This window comes from Pseudorca crassidens, chromosome 3, assembly GCF_039906515.1.
Source record: "Pseudorca crassidens isolate mPseCra1 chromosome 3, mPseCra1.hap1, whole genome shotgun sequence".
Lineage (NCBI taxonomy): Eukaryota > Metazoa > Chordata > Mammalia > Artiodactyla > Delphinidae > Pseudorca > Pseudorca crassidens.
The window spans coordinates 60,514,825-60,529,992 of record NC_090298.1 but is presented as its reverse complement, the minus strand read 5'-3'; the positions used below and the strand labels follow the sequence as shown (position 1 = coordinate 60,529,992).

The 15,168-nt window shown below is 41.6% G+C and overlaps 2 protein-coding genes across 3 annotated transcripts in view; one reads left to right on the top strand and one right to left on the bottom strand.

The window, feature by feature from the left end:
• IQGAP2 (IQ motif containing GTPase activating protein 2) overlaps positions 1-15,168 on the bottom strand; it is a 293,990-nt gene that overhangs the window by 76,049 nt on the left and 202,773 nt on the right. For both annotated transcript variants that reach the window (XM_067731039.1, XM_067731040.1), the window contains exon 14: positions 3,438-3,528. In XM_067731039.1, coding sequence (XP_067587140.1) covers positions 3,438-3,528 — 91 coding nt within the window. The remainder of the gene's footprint in view (positions 1-3,437; positions 3,529-15,168) is intronic.
• Positions 7,009-14,334, top strand: F2RL2 (coagulation factor II thrombin receptor like 2). Its single transcript, XM_067731042.1, has 2 exons — positions 7,009-7,261; positions 11,797-14,334. Exons 1-2 carry the CDS (start codon positions 7,018-7,020, stop codon positions 12,867-12,869), a joined length of 1,317 nt encoding a protein of 438 aa, XP_067587143.1. The 5' UTR covers positions 7,009-7,017; the 3' UTR covers positions 12,870-14,334.

The following is a 15,168-nucleotide window of genomic DNA, read 5'->3' as shown; positions in this document are numbered from 1 at the left end:
CATCCCCTTACTTTCAGTCTGTATGTGTCTCTAGGTCTGAAGTGGGTCTCTTGTAGACAGCAAATATATGGGTCTTGTTTTTGTATCCATTCAGCCAATCTGTGTCTTTTGGTGGGAGCATTTAGTCCATTTACATTTAAGGTAATTATCGATATGTGTGTTCCCATTCCCATTTTCTTAACTGTTTTGGGTTTGTTATTGTAGGTCTTTTCCTTCTTTTGTGTTTCTTGCCTAGAGAAGTTCCTTTAGCAGTTGTTGTAGAGCTGGTTTCGTGGTGCTGAACTCGCTCAGCTTTTGCTTGTCTCTAAAGGTTTTAATTTCTCCATCAAATCTGAATGAGATCCTTGCTGGGTAGAGTAATCTTGGTTGCAGGTTTTTCTCCTTCAACACTTTCAATATGTCCTGCCACTCCCTTCTGGCTTGCAGAGTTTCTGCTGAAAGATCAGCTGTTAACCTTATGGGGATTCCCTTGTGTGTTATTTGTTGTTTTTCTCTTGCTGCTTTTAATATGTTTTCTTTGTATTTAATTTTTGACAGTTTGATTAATATGTGTCTTGGCGTATTTCTCCTTGGATTTATCCTGTATGGGACTCTCTGTGCTTCCTGGACTTGATTAACTATTTCCTTTCCCATATTAGGGAAGTTTTCAACTATAATCTCTTCAAATATTTTCTCAGTCCCTTTCTTTTTCTCTTCTTCTTCTGGAACCCCTATAATTCGAATGTTGGTACGTTTAATGTTGTCCCAGAGGTCTCTGAGACTGTCCTCAGTTCTTTTCATTCTTTTTTCTTTATTCTGCTCTGCAGTAGTTATTTCCACTATTTTATCTTCCAGGTCACTTATCCGTTCTTCTGCCTCAGTTATTCTGCTATTGATCCCATCTAGAGTACTTTTAATTTCATTTATTGTGTTGTTCATCGTTGCTTGTTTCATCTTTAGTTCTTCTAGGTCCTTGTTAACTGATTCTTGCATTTTGTCCATTCTATTGTCCATTCTATCTCCAAGATTTCGGATCAACCTTACTATCATTATTCTGAATTCTTTTTCAGGTAGACTGCCTATTTCCTCTTCATTTGTTAGGTCTGATGGGTTTTTATCTTGCTCCTTCATCTGCGGTGTGTTTTTCTGTCTTTTCATTTTGCTTATCTTACTGTGTTTGGGGTCTCCTTTTTTGCAGGCTGAAGGTTCGTAGTTCCTGTTGTTTTTTGTGTCTGTCCCCAGTGGCTAAGGTTGGTTCAGTGGGTTGTGTAGGCTTCCTGGTGGAGGGTACTAGTGCCTGTGTTCTGGTGGATGAGGCTAGATCTTGTCTTTCTGGTGGGCAGGTCCACGTCTGGTGGTGTGTTTTGGGGTGTCTGTAGACTTATTATGATTTTGGGCCGCCTCTCTGCTAATGGGTGGGGTTGTGTTCCTGTCTTGCTAGTTGTTTGGCATAGGATGTCCAGCACTGTAGCTTGCTGGTCGTTGAGTGAAGCTGGGTGCTGGCGTTGAGATGGAGATCTCTCGGAAATTTTTGCTGTTTGATATTATGTGCAGCTGGGAGGTCTCTTGTGGATCAGTGTCCTGAAGTTGGCTCTCCCACCTCAGAGGCACAGCACTGACTCCTGGCTGCAGCCCCAAGAGCCTTTCATCCACAGGGCTCCTTAATTTGGGATGATTGGTTGTCTATTCAGGTATTCCACAGATGCAGGGTATATCAAGTTGATTGTGGAGCTTTATTCCGCTGCTTCTGAGGCTGCTGGGAGAGATTTCCCTTTCTCTTCTTTGTTCTCACAGCTCCCAGGGGCTCAGCTTTGGATTTAGCCCCGCCTGTGCGTGTAGGTCGCCGGAGGGCGTCTGTTCTTTGCTCAGACAGGACGGGGTTAAAGGAGCCGCTGATTCGGAGGCTCTGGCTCACTCAGGCCCGGGGGTAGGGAGGGGCACGGAGTGTGGGGCGGGCCTGCGGCGGCAGAGGCCGGCGAGACGTTGCAGCCTGAGGCGCGCCTGTGCGTTCTCCCGGGGGAGTTGTCCCTGGATCCCGGGACCCCGGCAGTGGCGGGCTGCACAGGCTCCCCGGAAGGGCGCGTGGCCAGTGACCTGTGTTCGCACACAGGCCTCCCGGTGGCGGCAGCAGCGGCCCTAGCCGCTCTGGGCGGCCCTAGCCACGTCCGTCTCTGGGCTCCGCACCCCTAGCCGCGGCTCGCGCCCGTCCCTGGAGCTCTCTCAAGCAGCGTTCTTAATCCCCTCTCCTCGTGCACTAGGAAACAAAGAGGGACGTAAAAGTCTCTTGCCTCTTCGGCAGTTCCAGACTTCTCCCCGGACTCTCTCCCGGCCAGCCGCGGTGCACCAACGCCCCGCAGGCTGTGTTCACGCCGCCAACCTCAGTCCTCTCCCGGCGCTCCGACCCCACAGTGAAATTTTAGGTCTCCTGGAATTAGTGTCAGTTCAGAGTCAGTGTCCAGTAATCTCTGAAACGTCTGATTATGTCCTTTCCTCCCAGCACAGTCACCACAGTAGGGTATAACATGTTGGTAATGTAGCAGGGTCCTTTCCCAAGGGGACCCAGCCCATCCTTCATTCAGGGGGTTCTGGGGCTGTAAATGGCTCAAGTCTGGGAACTAACAGAGGGACCATGACTTTCTGTTGCTTAACGTACATTCACCTGACCTAGAACTCTCCTTCCACTTGTGCAAATCAAGTAAGAGTTTAGTAGACTCTCTGTCTATTTCACTTCTAGGAACACCATGATCAATTAGCAAATTCTATAGGTCTCTGTGAGTCACATTTTTCTAATTCCTGCTTCGACTCGGCTGTCCATTATAATAACCACACCCACTTGTCTTTGGCAATTAAGTGCTGTCCCCTGGCCTCTGCCAGCCTGACCTACAGATTTTGGACTTGCCAGCCTCTCCACAATTGCATGAGACTATTTCTTAAAATAAATCTCCCTCTTTCTTTCTATATATATATGTGTGTGTATAGACAGGTAGATAGTACACATACTATATACTTTCCAGAGAAACAGAATATATACATAAGTCTGTTTTTTCTACAGAAAAAAAATATATGTTGCTCTGTTTTTGGAAAACCCTGACTACTGCAATGGAAGGCATTTAATAAGCAGAAACAGCCTAGTTTTCTAAGGATCAAGATAAAAAAAAGACTTGATTACACTACAAATTTAAGAGCTGAGAAATTATTTTTTGCTTTCTGGATTTTGTTCAGCAACAATCTCAGATTTTGCTGGAGATCGTACCTAACCACTAAAAACAGTGCAACCGACCAATCTTATTTTTGTACAAATATGCATTCAAGAATTAAAATTGGTAAGAGAGTCCATATCTTTTCAGAAATTAAAAATGGTCTACTTTAAAAAAAATTAGGAATTAAAATAACAATTGAGGGGCATAACCAGACGCAAGCAAGGCCAGTCTGGCCAGCAGAAGGAGGTGAGGGCTTACAGTGCTTTGCTTTGTCCATGTCCTTGTTGGCCTCATTGACCGCACGCTGTATCTCATCCAGCCAAAGGATTTTAGAAGCACTTTGAGGGTCCTGAGAATATGGGCAGAGAATAAAAGAAAGAACAGTGAATGACGATGAAACAGAATTAATCACGGCTTTTTAGGAGCCACTTTATTAAAATCTCCACAAACTCTTACTTAGCAACTACCCAGCACAGCCACAAACTGTACAAGCTACTGATGAAACAGACTCCCCATTGGACCAGTTCAACCTTCTCCACGGCCACCCCTTTAGTCCAGTCCCCCATCATCTCTCACTGGACAGCTGCTTCGATCTCCTACTTGCTTTCATTGTTTCCAAGTTTGCCTTTCACCACAGTGGTCCCCTATAGAGAAGCAGAGGATCTCTCCAAAAGGGACGGATCATCACGCCGTTCCTCTATTTAAACTCCTTTAGAAGGTTTTCCCAGCAGTTTGAAGGAAACAACACTCCCTTCCCATGAACTGTGGGGATCTGATGATCTGGCCCTGCCGACCCCTCTGGCTTTACCTCACTCTTCTCTACTCACTGTTTCAGGTTTTCACACCAGCCTCCTTCAGATCACATCATTCTACCCCAGCTGCATGGCTGTTGTTTTTTTATCATTCAGGCCTTAATTCAAATGGCACCTCTTCCAAAAAAGCCTTCTCTGGCTACCTTAGTCAATCAAATACTCTCTCTCCCAATCACTCAGTAACTGTGGTTTCCAAGGTGGCCCAGGGTGCCATGGAAATACTTTCAATTTGTGGGAAACAATGATACTTGAATTTTATCAGACACAGGGACAAACATAAGAACAAAAATATCCAAACAGAAACATGGTGATGGGCTTCAAGGAGCTAACAGTTTAGCAGGAGAGCAAAATGCATCAAAAAATTATAATTATTGGATAAACAACAAGGTCCTACTGTATAGCACAGGGAACTATATTCAATATCCTGTAATAAACCATAATGGAAAAGAAAAAATATATAATTATAATACAATGTGATCAGAGCAATATTACCTGTAGATACACAATCTAGAAATAGCCAAGAAGAGATTAATTTATATTAGGAGTGTTGAGTTGCAGGCGAAGAAAAGACCAAGTAGTTAAGGATAGCTTAACTACTTGGAAGTGGTAGCAGCAATAAAAAGGTATTGAGTTATCTTTACTAGTTTTTACTTTGGGGTTGATTCTGATGATCTTACTCCAAATGTGGTGCTGATATAATGTAATTAAATGGGACTTTCAGACAGCAACTGCGTTTCATATAAACTTGTCTAAGATTACAAGTAAATTGTGTTAGCAGTAGAAATTAAATATTTTCAGAGAAGATGAGACATTTCATTTTAAAAAGTGGGAGCATTAGCCTACTTGTAGGAGTAAGTGTCACGTACTAGAGCCTGAAGCAAGACTGAATGAACAGAAGGTAGGTCACTGGACCCATGGAGAACCGGCTCCATCACTTAGGACTCAAGAAGGATGGGGGGCAGGAAGGAGAAATAACATTCACCAGCTTCTTTGGCAGGCTTCAGCCCTATTTCCCGCAGAGGCTAACAGGAGATGATATATGTGGAAAGGGCTCTGAAAATGAGACAAAATATCTGCTATTTCATCCTGTAACCTCCAGACTAATGAAGACCATTGAGGAAGGCTTGGTTCCTGCTTCCACAATCACCTTTAGCTAGATCTGCCACATGGGAACCATCAGCTAATAAGAGTTTCCATTTTGAGGGAGAATGGATGTGGAAGGTTCAAACAAGAAGTAAGATGGGAAGTTGAAAACTAGAAGAGGAGTGAAGAGACAGGAATAGAAAGTATTTTTTTCTCTGCTTCTAAGCCAAAGAGAACCCAACCACTCCCCAAGGTATAGCCTAAAACCTAAGCTCCACACAAGTTCACTTCTGTCTTTCTCACGTTTTTTTTTGAAGGGTATTTACCAAATTCCTTCATAACTTATCAGTGTAGAAGATGTACCGTACAAATTTTTACCCAGATGCGAAGGAAGTTACAATCCCACTTCAAAGCTGAAAGTATCAGTTTTGTAAGCTAAACCCAAGAGAGACTTTGCAAATCAAAAGAATTTAAGTCAACAGTTTAAATCATGACCCACAGACGTAAAGGTTGCTAGAATTAAATGTAAAACCAAGAGTAAAAACTGAATCCTACCAGTGTAAGGTCTCCCTTTCAACTGCTCACTAGAAGACTGGAAATAGGATATTTACAGGATGGCCGTGACTCTATCTCCAGCTAAACATCCAGTTTCAACATATGGGTTACAGACTGCTTAAGTCAACAGAAAGTAGGCCATCTGAAAATCAAGTAATAAATTCCTGAATTTAAATGATTCCTAGAAAATTTTAAATAAAAAAGTAACTTCTCTTCAATATTTTGTGGGTTTTGGTTATTATTTCTGCAATAAAATACCATTCTATCTCAGTTTGTCCTACCATATATTATTTGGTTGAAGTATTAAACACTGACTTTTGATTGTAAGATTCTTGGTGTGATAACATTCAACCAAGATGGGGAAAGTTTACACAGATCCATTTTCTCCCACCTTATTCCTTAACCTTAAGGCTTGTGAAATTTGCATTTTCTGATTCTTACTTCATTTTTATAGTTAACAGCCTATTGGGTTGTCTGGCTTAGCATTTAAGTTTTGTTAATTATAGGAAAATGTGTTATAATGCAGCTTTTTTTAAAACTACATATTAAATTATATCCTGCAGAACATAACTACACATAAAAGCTTATATGTTAAACAACTATGTGAATGTGTTTAACATTACTAAGTTGAACACTTCGTAAATGTTAAGATGGTAAATTTTATGTTATGTACATTTTACTACAGTTAAGAAAAAAAGCTTACTGTAAACATGCTCACCAATACCCATGGGATAAAGGGAGTCCTCTGTGTTTTAATGTTATATTATGATTTTAGTTTAATCAAACAGTATTTTTGGGCGGGGTTCCCTAGTTATCTGAGCCTACAGAATTATTGAATGGCTTAGAATATGTTTAGCTGTGGCAAAACAAAACACAATGAAACCAAGTTTTGGCCAAGCACTGATGACAAATTCGGACTAATGTGACACTGAAGGAGAATTTTCAAAGTAATCAAGAGCTTAAAACAATTTTAACTTCTTAAAAAAAAGTTTGCTTTCCATGATTCATTTAGCCTACAATTATGTAATGAGTTTAAGAATTAAGATTTAAAATAGCTGGAAGGATAAAGGAAAGGATAATTTCTGACAGCTCAATCACTAAGTAGAAATGACACTCTAGAACTTCATTTTTAAACTGGATAAAAATGAGATATGGGACAGATTCAAATCTAACTGCTGCTCAGCATCTGTTTCCAGCTTACTTCTGTCAAGGACTGTTCTTTTTTTTTTTTTAAGGACTGTTCTTAAGGGTATTCATTCAATGCACATAAATTCACTGGGTGGGAATGACAGCTTCTCTCCTGTGAGGGATAGGGAGGAGTTCAGTGACTTTCTCCGGGGATAACATAACGTGCTCAGAGGCTCAGGCTGAGTCATGCACACTGAAACATGAGTGCTGTCACACCCTTTCCCTGCAGAGGACCCTGGCAGGCTTCCTGTCTGCAGAGCACAAGAGAACACGCTTCTACAGAGAGAACCAGGTTTCCAACTGGTGCCAACACATGGAACCGAAGTGAAACCATACTCCCTAATTTTAAACATTTGAGAAACGGGGCTCAGATGATCAAGATGAAAGCTGTCACCTTTGTAGCTGTTGGAGCACTGCTTCTGTCACCTGCCTCCTGTCAAAGTGGTAAGCTCTTTTCTTATGGGGTAGAGTGGGAATGCTGGTTTGTGTCCCAAGAGTCCACTGAATCTAATCTCTTTTACATTTCACACAAATTGCACCCCCAAATCTTAGTTATTAAAACGTGGAATTATGGACGTGAAGAGATGTAGTCTGTTCACTATTCCAAACTTGTCAAAGACTAAGTGTTCTCCGCTGATATTTAAAATTTTGTGGCATAGTCAAGATGTTAGATCTCTACAATTACGTCAAGAATCAGTTTTCTTTAAAAGTTTTTGATTTTCTAAGAATTTCCTCTGATTTGGCAAAGATAAGTTTTTTTTAAGAGATTTAAAAAATCCTATGTTTATACCTCCTGGAAACAAGAATACTCCCTGATAGACGGAGTGGTCTGCTTTCAGTAATCAGTTATGCTAATGAATTTGTGTTTCCCAAAAGAAATACGTGTTTCCTGTTTCACTCAATACAGTGTTAGCCTGTAACCTCCTGCTTGCTCTAAAAGTAATCAATTTGGGATAGGGATATCCACAACCCCCTTACTGTTGGGGTCCTACCCCAGCCAACGTTTTAGGAACAGGAAAGCTGAAGGGAAGAAGTGACAATGGCGGGGGGGTGGGATAAAAATTTTAAAAACCAAGGCTCTATAAAGGAATGCTGCTTACACTGACAGTTGGAATCACTGAGGTGGCTGAAGGACGGTGCTGAGAGAACCAGTAGAGAGCAGTAGCTCGTTTGAGATTTACAGATGAGTGAGTGCTCTGTGAGTGGATGAACCAAAATGAAGCAGAAGAGCAAAAGAAAAGAGGTTTGGGGAGGTGGTTCCTTCAAGTTGCTGGTGGGGTTTGGTGGACGTGAAAAGGGGGGAATTTAAAAGGTGTCAAAGTAATGAGATAGCAGGGGAGTGGGGGAGATAAATTAGGAGTTTGGGATTAACATATACACACTCCTATATATAATATAGGTAAACAACAAGGACCTACTGTATAGCATGGGGAACTATACTCAGTATCTTATAACAACCTATAATGGAAAAGAATCTGAAAGAGAATATATATATAGAATATATATTTTATGTATATAAAACAATCACTTTGCTGTATACTTGAAACTAACACAACACTGTAAATTAACTATACTTCAGTTTAAAAAATTATTTTTAAGAAAAGGTGACAAAGTGAAAGGCAGTGAATTTGCTTTCGTCAGTAGGGGTTGGGGAGAAATGTGAAGGAAGACCCCATTATTTAGTGGCTGACGTCTGTTCCCTTTGGGGATCAGTCCCTCTCCAAGGCCTTTTCTCAGGTTGAAAAACATTTCAGAAACATCATGCCAAATAAACCTGTATAAAAAACTCAAACAAATTACAAAATATATATGTAATTTAACAAGTACTATCTCTTAAGGAAAACTAGGCCCTAAGGAATAAAAGAGCCAGAATTCTCAAGGAAATGGAATCAAGGCTTGTTCACAGAGTCACTGTTTAGCATGTTTTCAGGCATGATGTCTTGCTCAATCACTGGAATTTTCTGAAAAGTGACAAACACTATGGTTTCAGCAGCTCTCTTCTCAGATCTTGAAGGGACATAACTCGTATAGCATGTTTTTCAGCCCACGTATTTCAGCTTTGTGCCTGTCTGGAAAGGCACTTGTCTTTGGGTGATGTCAGATGCAAGAATTTTCCAAAATGCCAAAGTAAGCAGCAGGAATTTTTTTGTTTGTTTTTTTTGCGGTATGCGGGCCTCTTGTGACCTCTCCCGTTGCGGAGCACAGGCTCCGGACACGCAGGCTCAGCGGCCATGGCTCACGGGCCCAGCCGCTCTGCGGCATGTGGGATCTTCCCGGACCAGGGCACGAACCCGTGTCCCCTGCATCGGCAGGCGGACTCTCAATCACTGCACCACCAGGGAAGCCCTAAGCAGCAGGATTTGAGTGGCTGTGCTCAGGTGTCACACAACATGCCTTCTAAGTCCACATCTACACACTGGCACAGAAGAATGCCACTTCCCCGAGTTCTCTTTCCTTTTCTCTAATCTTTCTTCCCTTAAGGACACCTGAACACCTCCTCATCCCTCTGCGTTACACCCCGGATTCAGTTCGTGCAATCTCCAGGTTCTGAGGGAGGCTTCAATTTCACCCGGGGGTGAACTGGTAGAGATTAAATCAGGAAGAGAAACTGCCTTTGAATGACAGCCAGGTTACTAAATACTAACCTCAAGGATTCAACATGTAGGAATTCAGAGCTCGTGTGAAAAGAGGTAACTGGCAGAGCAATGGCATTTTAAATCGATATAAGTATTAGGTTTATATTCAGCATAAAAGCTCATCTTAAGGTAACATTAGAAATGTGAGAGAATCTACTTTCTCTACATGTCAAGGATTAACTTACAGAAAACTACACAGTGAAAAGCAGGTTTGAGTGTTAAGGTTTATTTTGTCTTTGAAATTGCTCTTTCATGAATTACGATTATTAGTACCAACATGTCACTAAAAGCCAAATATTTATAGTATGTAATTTGTTTCTATCCTCTTTTTCTTTTTTCTCATTTCCAACTTCTGGGATCATTTTATCAATTTCCTCTTCTGATTTTTCTTCCTTCGTCTCCTTTCCCCTTAAAATCTGGCATTTCCGCTCAAGTCTGCCGTTGGCTTCTTTCTTTTCACATCTCCCCCTAGGGCGTTCAAGCACTAAAGCAAAGTATGGTCTCCACGCAGACTAAAAAACCCATAACTCTCATTTGGGCTCCTGAGATTTTGGACTCCACATTTAAGTCTTCTAACCTGTCATGGGACATTTTACATTCTAATATTGCACCAGCAATTCACACTCAGGAATACTCAAAACTAAGATCTTAGCTTCTCCCTGCGTGGCACCCTCAGTCCCCCTGCCCCGTCCCATGCTCCATCCGCCTCTCCTCCAAGACCTCCAGAGTACAAACCTCCCAGTCACTTTTGCTTCCTGCTTCTCCTGCACCGCTTCCAGAGCCAGTCAGAGGCAAGTCCCCCTGCACCTCTGTTACAGTCTCACGTGTTCATCTTTACCTCTCCAGTGCCATTGCTCTAGCTGCTTCTCCTGCACTGCTTCCAGAGCCAGTCAGAGGCAAGTCCCCCTGAGCCTCTGTTACAGAGTCTCACGTGTTCATCTTTACCTCTCCAGTGCCATTGCTCTAGCTCCGTAACCCACCAACTTGAGTTTGAAATGACTACAGTAGCCTCCAAATCAGACCCCCTTGCCTCTAATTTCTTACCTTTTTAGCCTGTTCTCTACGTTGTCATCAAAGTCACCTTAAACACAAATCAAATCATGATTATATTCGTTTCCTATTGCTGCTGTAACAAATTACCACTACCTTAGTGGCTTAAAACACAGATATTTTGCATTTCTGAAGGTCACAGTCCTAACATCGAGGTGGCAGCAAGGCGGTTCCAGGGGAGAATTGTTTTCTTGCTCTGGGCGGCCCCTAGAAGCATGTGCATTCTTTGGCTCGTGGCTCCTTCTTCGACTTTCAAAGCCGGCAGCATAGCATTTTCCAGTATCTCCAACTTTGACCCTTTTCCTCCTCCTCTTATAAGGAGTCTTATGATTACATTTGGCCCACTGACCGATCCAGGATACTCATTCCATCTCAAGACCCTGAAGCACATCTGCAAAAGGCCCTTTTGCCATAGAAGGTAACATATTTACAGGTTCTAGGCATTAGCAGATGGAAACTTTGGGGGGCCATCATGCTGCCTACCTCAACGGCCATTCCTCTGTTCATCATTTTGTCCGTGTACGACTCCAGCATCTGTGAATGGGCACATGATTTCTTCGTACAGTTTACGGGCCCTTCAGATTTGGCTGTAACCTACTCTTTCAACTTCATCTGTCAGATGTACCTTATTTGCATAAGAATGTGTTTTTGCGCATCTTCTCCATTAGTCTGAGAGTTGAAGACAGGGATGGCGTTGATTTAAAACTGGGTATATCACTGGCATATAAATATGCAATAAACATTTGTTGAATCAACTCATCTGATATTTCCAGACCCCATGTCAGCCTACACAATGCCTTTGCCCATTCATCACCTACCAGAATCTTATTCTTCTATTAAATTCCACCTCTTTATGAACCTTGCTCATCTTTGCTCATGTTCATCTTTTCCTTGACATTTTGCTCAAACATCTAAATCTATTAACTCTCGCCTGAAGAGTTTATAATCTATACAGTCTATACAGTTTATAATCAATATGACGTTAGCCTACAATGGTCTGATGTGCTATTTTTGTTTCCTCTTATAGTATCAATATTACAAACTCCTTACATACAAGGAGTTGTCGTCTAGTTTGGGTTCCTGCATGGGTTAGCGTGCTGCTGGGGCATATGATAATACATTAAATGCATTCCTGTTGATTACCTCACCTATAATGATTTTTAAAAATAAAAATGACCCTAAATTCTACCATTACAGAAATTATGTAGCATAAGACATCTAGTTTTATTGTCTCCTGAACCACAGATATGACTCATCAACAAATCATATATTAATACTTCTTTTCAATTAAAGGCACGGAATGTGATGCAGACAACTTGGCAAAGCCAACCTTACCTATTAAGACCTTCCGTGGCGCTCCCCTGAATTCTTTTGAAGAGTTCCCCCTTTCTGCCATAGAAGGCTGGACAGGAACCACCACAACTGTAAAAATTAAGTGCCCTGAAGAAAGTGTTTCAAGTCTCCATGTGAATAATGCTACCAGGAGGTACCTGAGCAGCTCTTTAAGTACCAGACTGATACCCGCCATCTACATCCTGGTGTTTGTAGTAGGTGTGCCAGCCAACGTGGTGACCCTGTGGATGCTCTTCTTCAGGACCAGATCCATCCGTATGAACGTCTTCTACGCCAACCTGGCCGTTGCAGACTTTCTTCTTTGCGTTACACTGCCCTTTAGAATAGCATACCATCTCAACGGGAACAACTGGGTATTTGGAGAGGTCATGTGCCGGGCCACCACAGTCATCTTCTATGGCAACATGTACTGTTCCATTCTGCTCCTCGCCTGCATCAGTATCAACCGCTACCTGGCCATTGTCCATCCGTTCACTTACCGGGGGCTGCCCAAGCGCACCTATGCCTTGCTAACGTGTGGATTGGTGTGGACAACGGTTTTCTTATATATGCTGCCATTTTTCATTCTGAAGCAGGAGTACTATCTTGTCCAGCAGGACATCACCACCTGCCATGATGTCCACAACACATGCGAGTCCTCGTCTCCCTTCCAACTCTACTACTTCATCTCCTTGGCATTCTTTGGATTCTTAATTCCATTTTTGGTCATTATCTACTGCTACACAGCCATCATTTGGACGCTTAATGCAAAAGATCGTAGGTGGCTGTGGTATGTTAAGGCGAGTCTCCTCATTCTTGTGGTTTTTACCATTTGCTTTGCTCCAAGCAACATCTTACTCATTATTCACCACGCAAACTACTACTACAACAACGCCGATGGCTTATACTTCATCTATCTCATAGCTTTGTGCCTTGGTAGCTTGAATAGTTGCCTAGATCCATTCCTTTATTTTCTCATGTCAAAAATCACGAATCACTCCACGGCTTACCTTACAATGGTGAAATCATCTTAGAGAACAAGGAAAGCTATGTGTGAAGACATACACTCTTGGGATAACATATGTATACTGCAAGGACCTCTATTCTCTAGCTCCATTTGTGAGCCCCTAGGAAATGGTGTTTCAAAATAAAACATTACATAAACAGTGACTTAAAAAAGAACCTATCAGTATTTTAAGAATGAAAATTCAGGAGAAAAGATATCTCCACCTGCCTGACTGGTACTTCAAGTTCTTTAAATCTCCATCTTCCCTACTTCTAAGAGGTTCTATTCTAGATGATCTGGAGGAGGTGGACGGAACAGGGGGCAAGGGTGCAGCATGGGGGGAGCTAAGATCTCAGTTTTAGTGTCTGGGGTCATTTGTAATTCTTCTGCCTCCTTCAGCTCTCATGCTGGTGGCTGCCTCATCATCTGATTCTATGTGTGTAATGTCTCTCAGTAGGGTCCGTTATCCTAGCCGCACCTTTGCTTTCTAACCATTCATCACTGCCAGCCTACCCTCCACTTCTCAGCCCACTGCCAGATTAATCTTCCTCAAATACCAGTTTGAATACATCACTCAAAACCCCCAGTTCAGAAACCTCCATTGACTATTCACTGCTTTGGAATTATAAATCTTTAGCTTAGCATTCAGGCTAACACTAATTTTATTTCCCAAAAACCCTGGCATGTGATATAGGCCAAGCTTCTTGCTTTGCTGTGATCCAGACTTCTCATTTTGCCCCTGCCACTAACCGGAAAGCTATTTCTCATGTGTTTGCCTTAATTCTTCCCATCTTTCAAAGTCCTCAAAGGACAATTCTTGCCTGACTCTCTAGTCAGAGTTCATTTTTCTCACCTGAACCTTCAAAGCATTATTTTGTATTTTTCTTATGGCATTTATATAGGGCTCATTTATACACAAATATTAATTCCATAAGCACTTATTAAGCACCATGTGCAGTAGAGAAGGGGCTTGTCCTCTTCCTTAAGCTTCTTGTAGCAATGCCAGGCCCACGTCTTCCCAGGGTCTGTGGAGCCAGGCTCCATACTTTGCACGTCATGTGGCTGAATGAATTAAAGGGTAAAATCCCAAAGCATCTAAACAGCATGAAAGCCAATTAAATTTGTACTGAGAAGGCAAGGTATTCCATATGACATGACACATCATTTTTGGTTGGCTATATTTAAAAAAAAAAAAGAAAGAAAGCTAAGGATATATTCATGAGGTCATTTATAAATTTAAAATAATGACTCCATTATTTTTGTCCTTATACCTATTTTTTAATGGGGAAATGATATTTTGTTATAAATGCCCAGTACATTTCTGTAGGGAAATGACTATATTTCCTTTAGTTTAGAGATTAGACAGAGGTGGAATATCAGTGGTTAAGGGCATGAAGGACTGTGAGATGAATTTTCAAGTCTGTAATAGGAATGTGCATTGACCATATACTTTGTAGTGCCCATCAAAACAATAAAAAAACATTTTAAATGGCTATTTTTGAGTGTGCAGAGTTTCCTATTTCATTGGACTCAGATTAAAAAAATGCAAAAATGCACATGAAGGCCATTTACAGTATCTGTGTGGTTATGTGAAGAGTAAAAATAAACACTAAAGCAAAGCAAGAAAAACGAATCAAGTAAGTTTCAAGATGCCCAAAACTTCAATGGAGGAAACTGACTTTCTGCAAACAAAGTCATAAACTGTAAGACAGTTTTACCTACAGAAAAAATACAACACTATTCACTTGTTAAAAGCACACTTAATTTTTATGCAGTAATTATGCATGCAGGAAAAGAGAACTTTGGGGGTGTATAAGTCATGTACCTTCCAAAATTCTAAAGCAAAGCCTTCAATTTAAAAATAGCTCACATGTAGAGAATGGACTTGAGAACATGGGGATGGGGAAAGGTAAGCTGGGACGCAGTGAGTGAGTGGCATGGTCATATATACACTACCAAATGTAAAATAGATAGCTAGTGGGAAACAGCCACATAGCACAGGGAGATCAGCTCGGTGCTTTGCGACCACCTAGAGGGATGGGATAGTGAGGGCGGGAGAGAGATGCAAGAGGGACGAGATACGGGGATATACGTATATGTATGGCTGATTCACTTTGTTATACAGCAGAAACTAACACAGCATTGTAAAGCAATTATACTCCAAAAAAGATGTTAAAAAAATAAAAAAACTAAACACAGCTGACAATTCACTGCCTCTAGTGAATACACCCAGAAAGTGTGTTCTCTCTTAAGTGTATGCCAACATGCCCACTACTCAGCCTTTCCCCTCAAGAGATGGAAGGAATTTGGTGCCTACACAAGGTTAT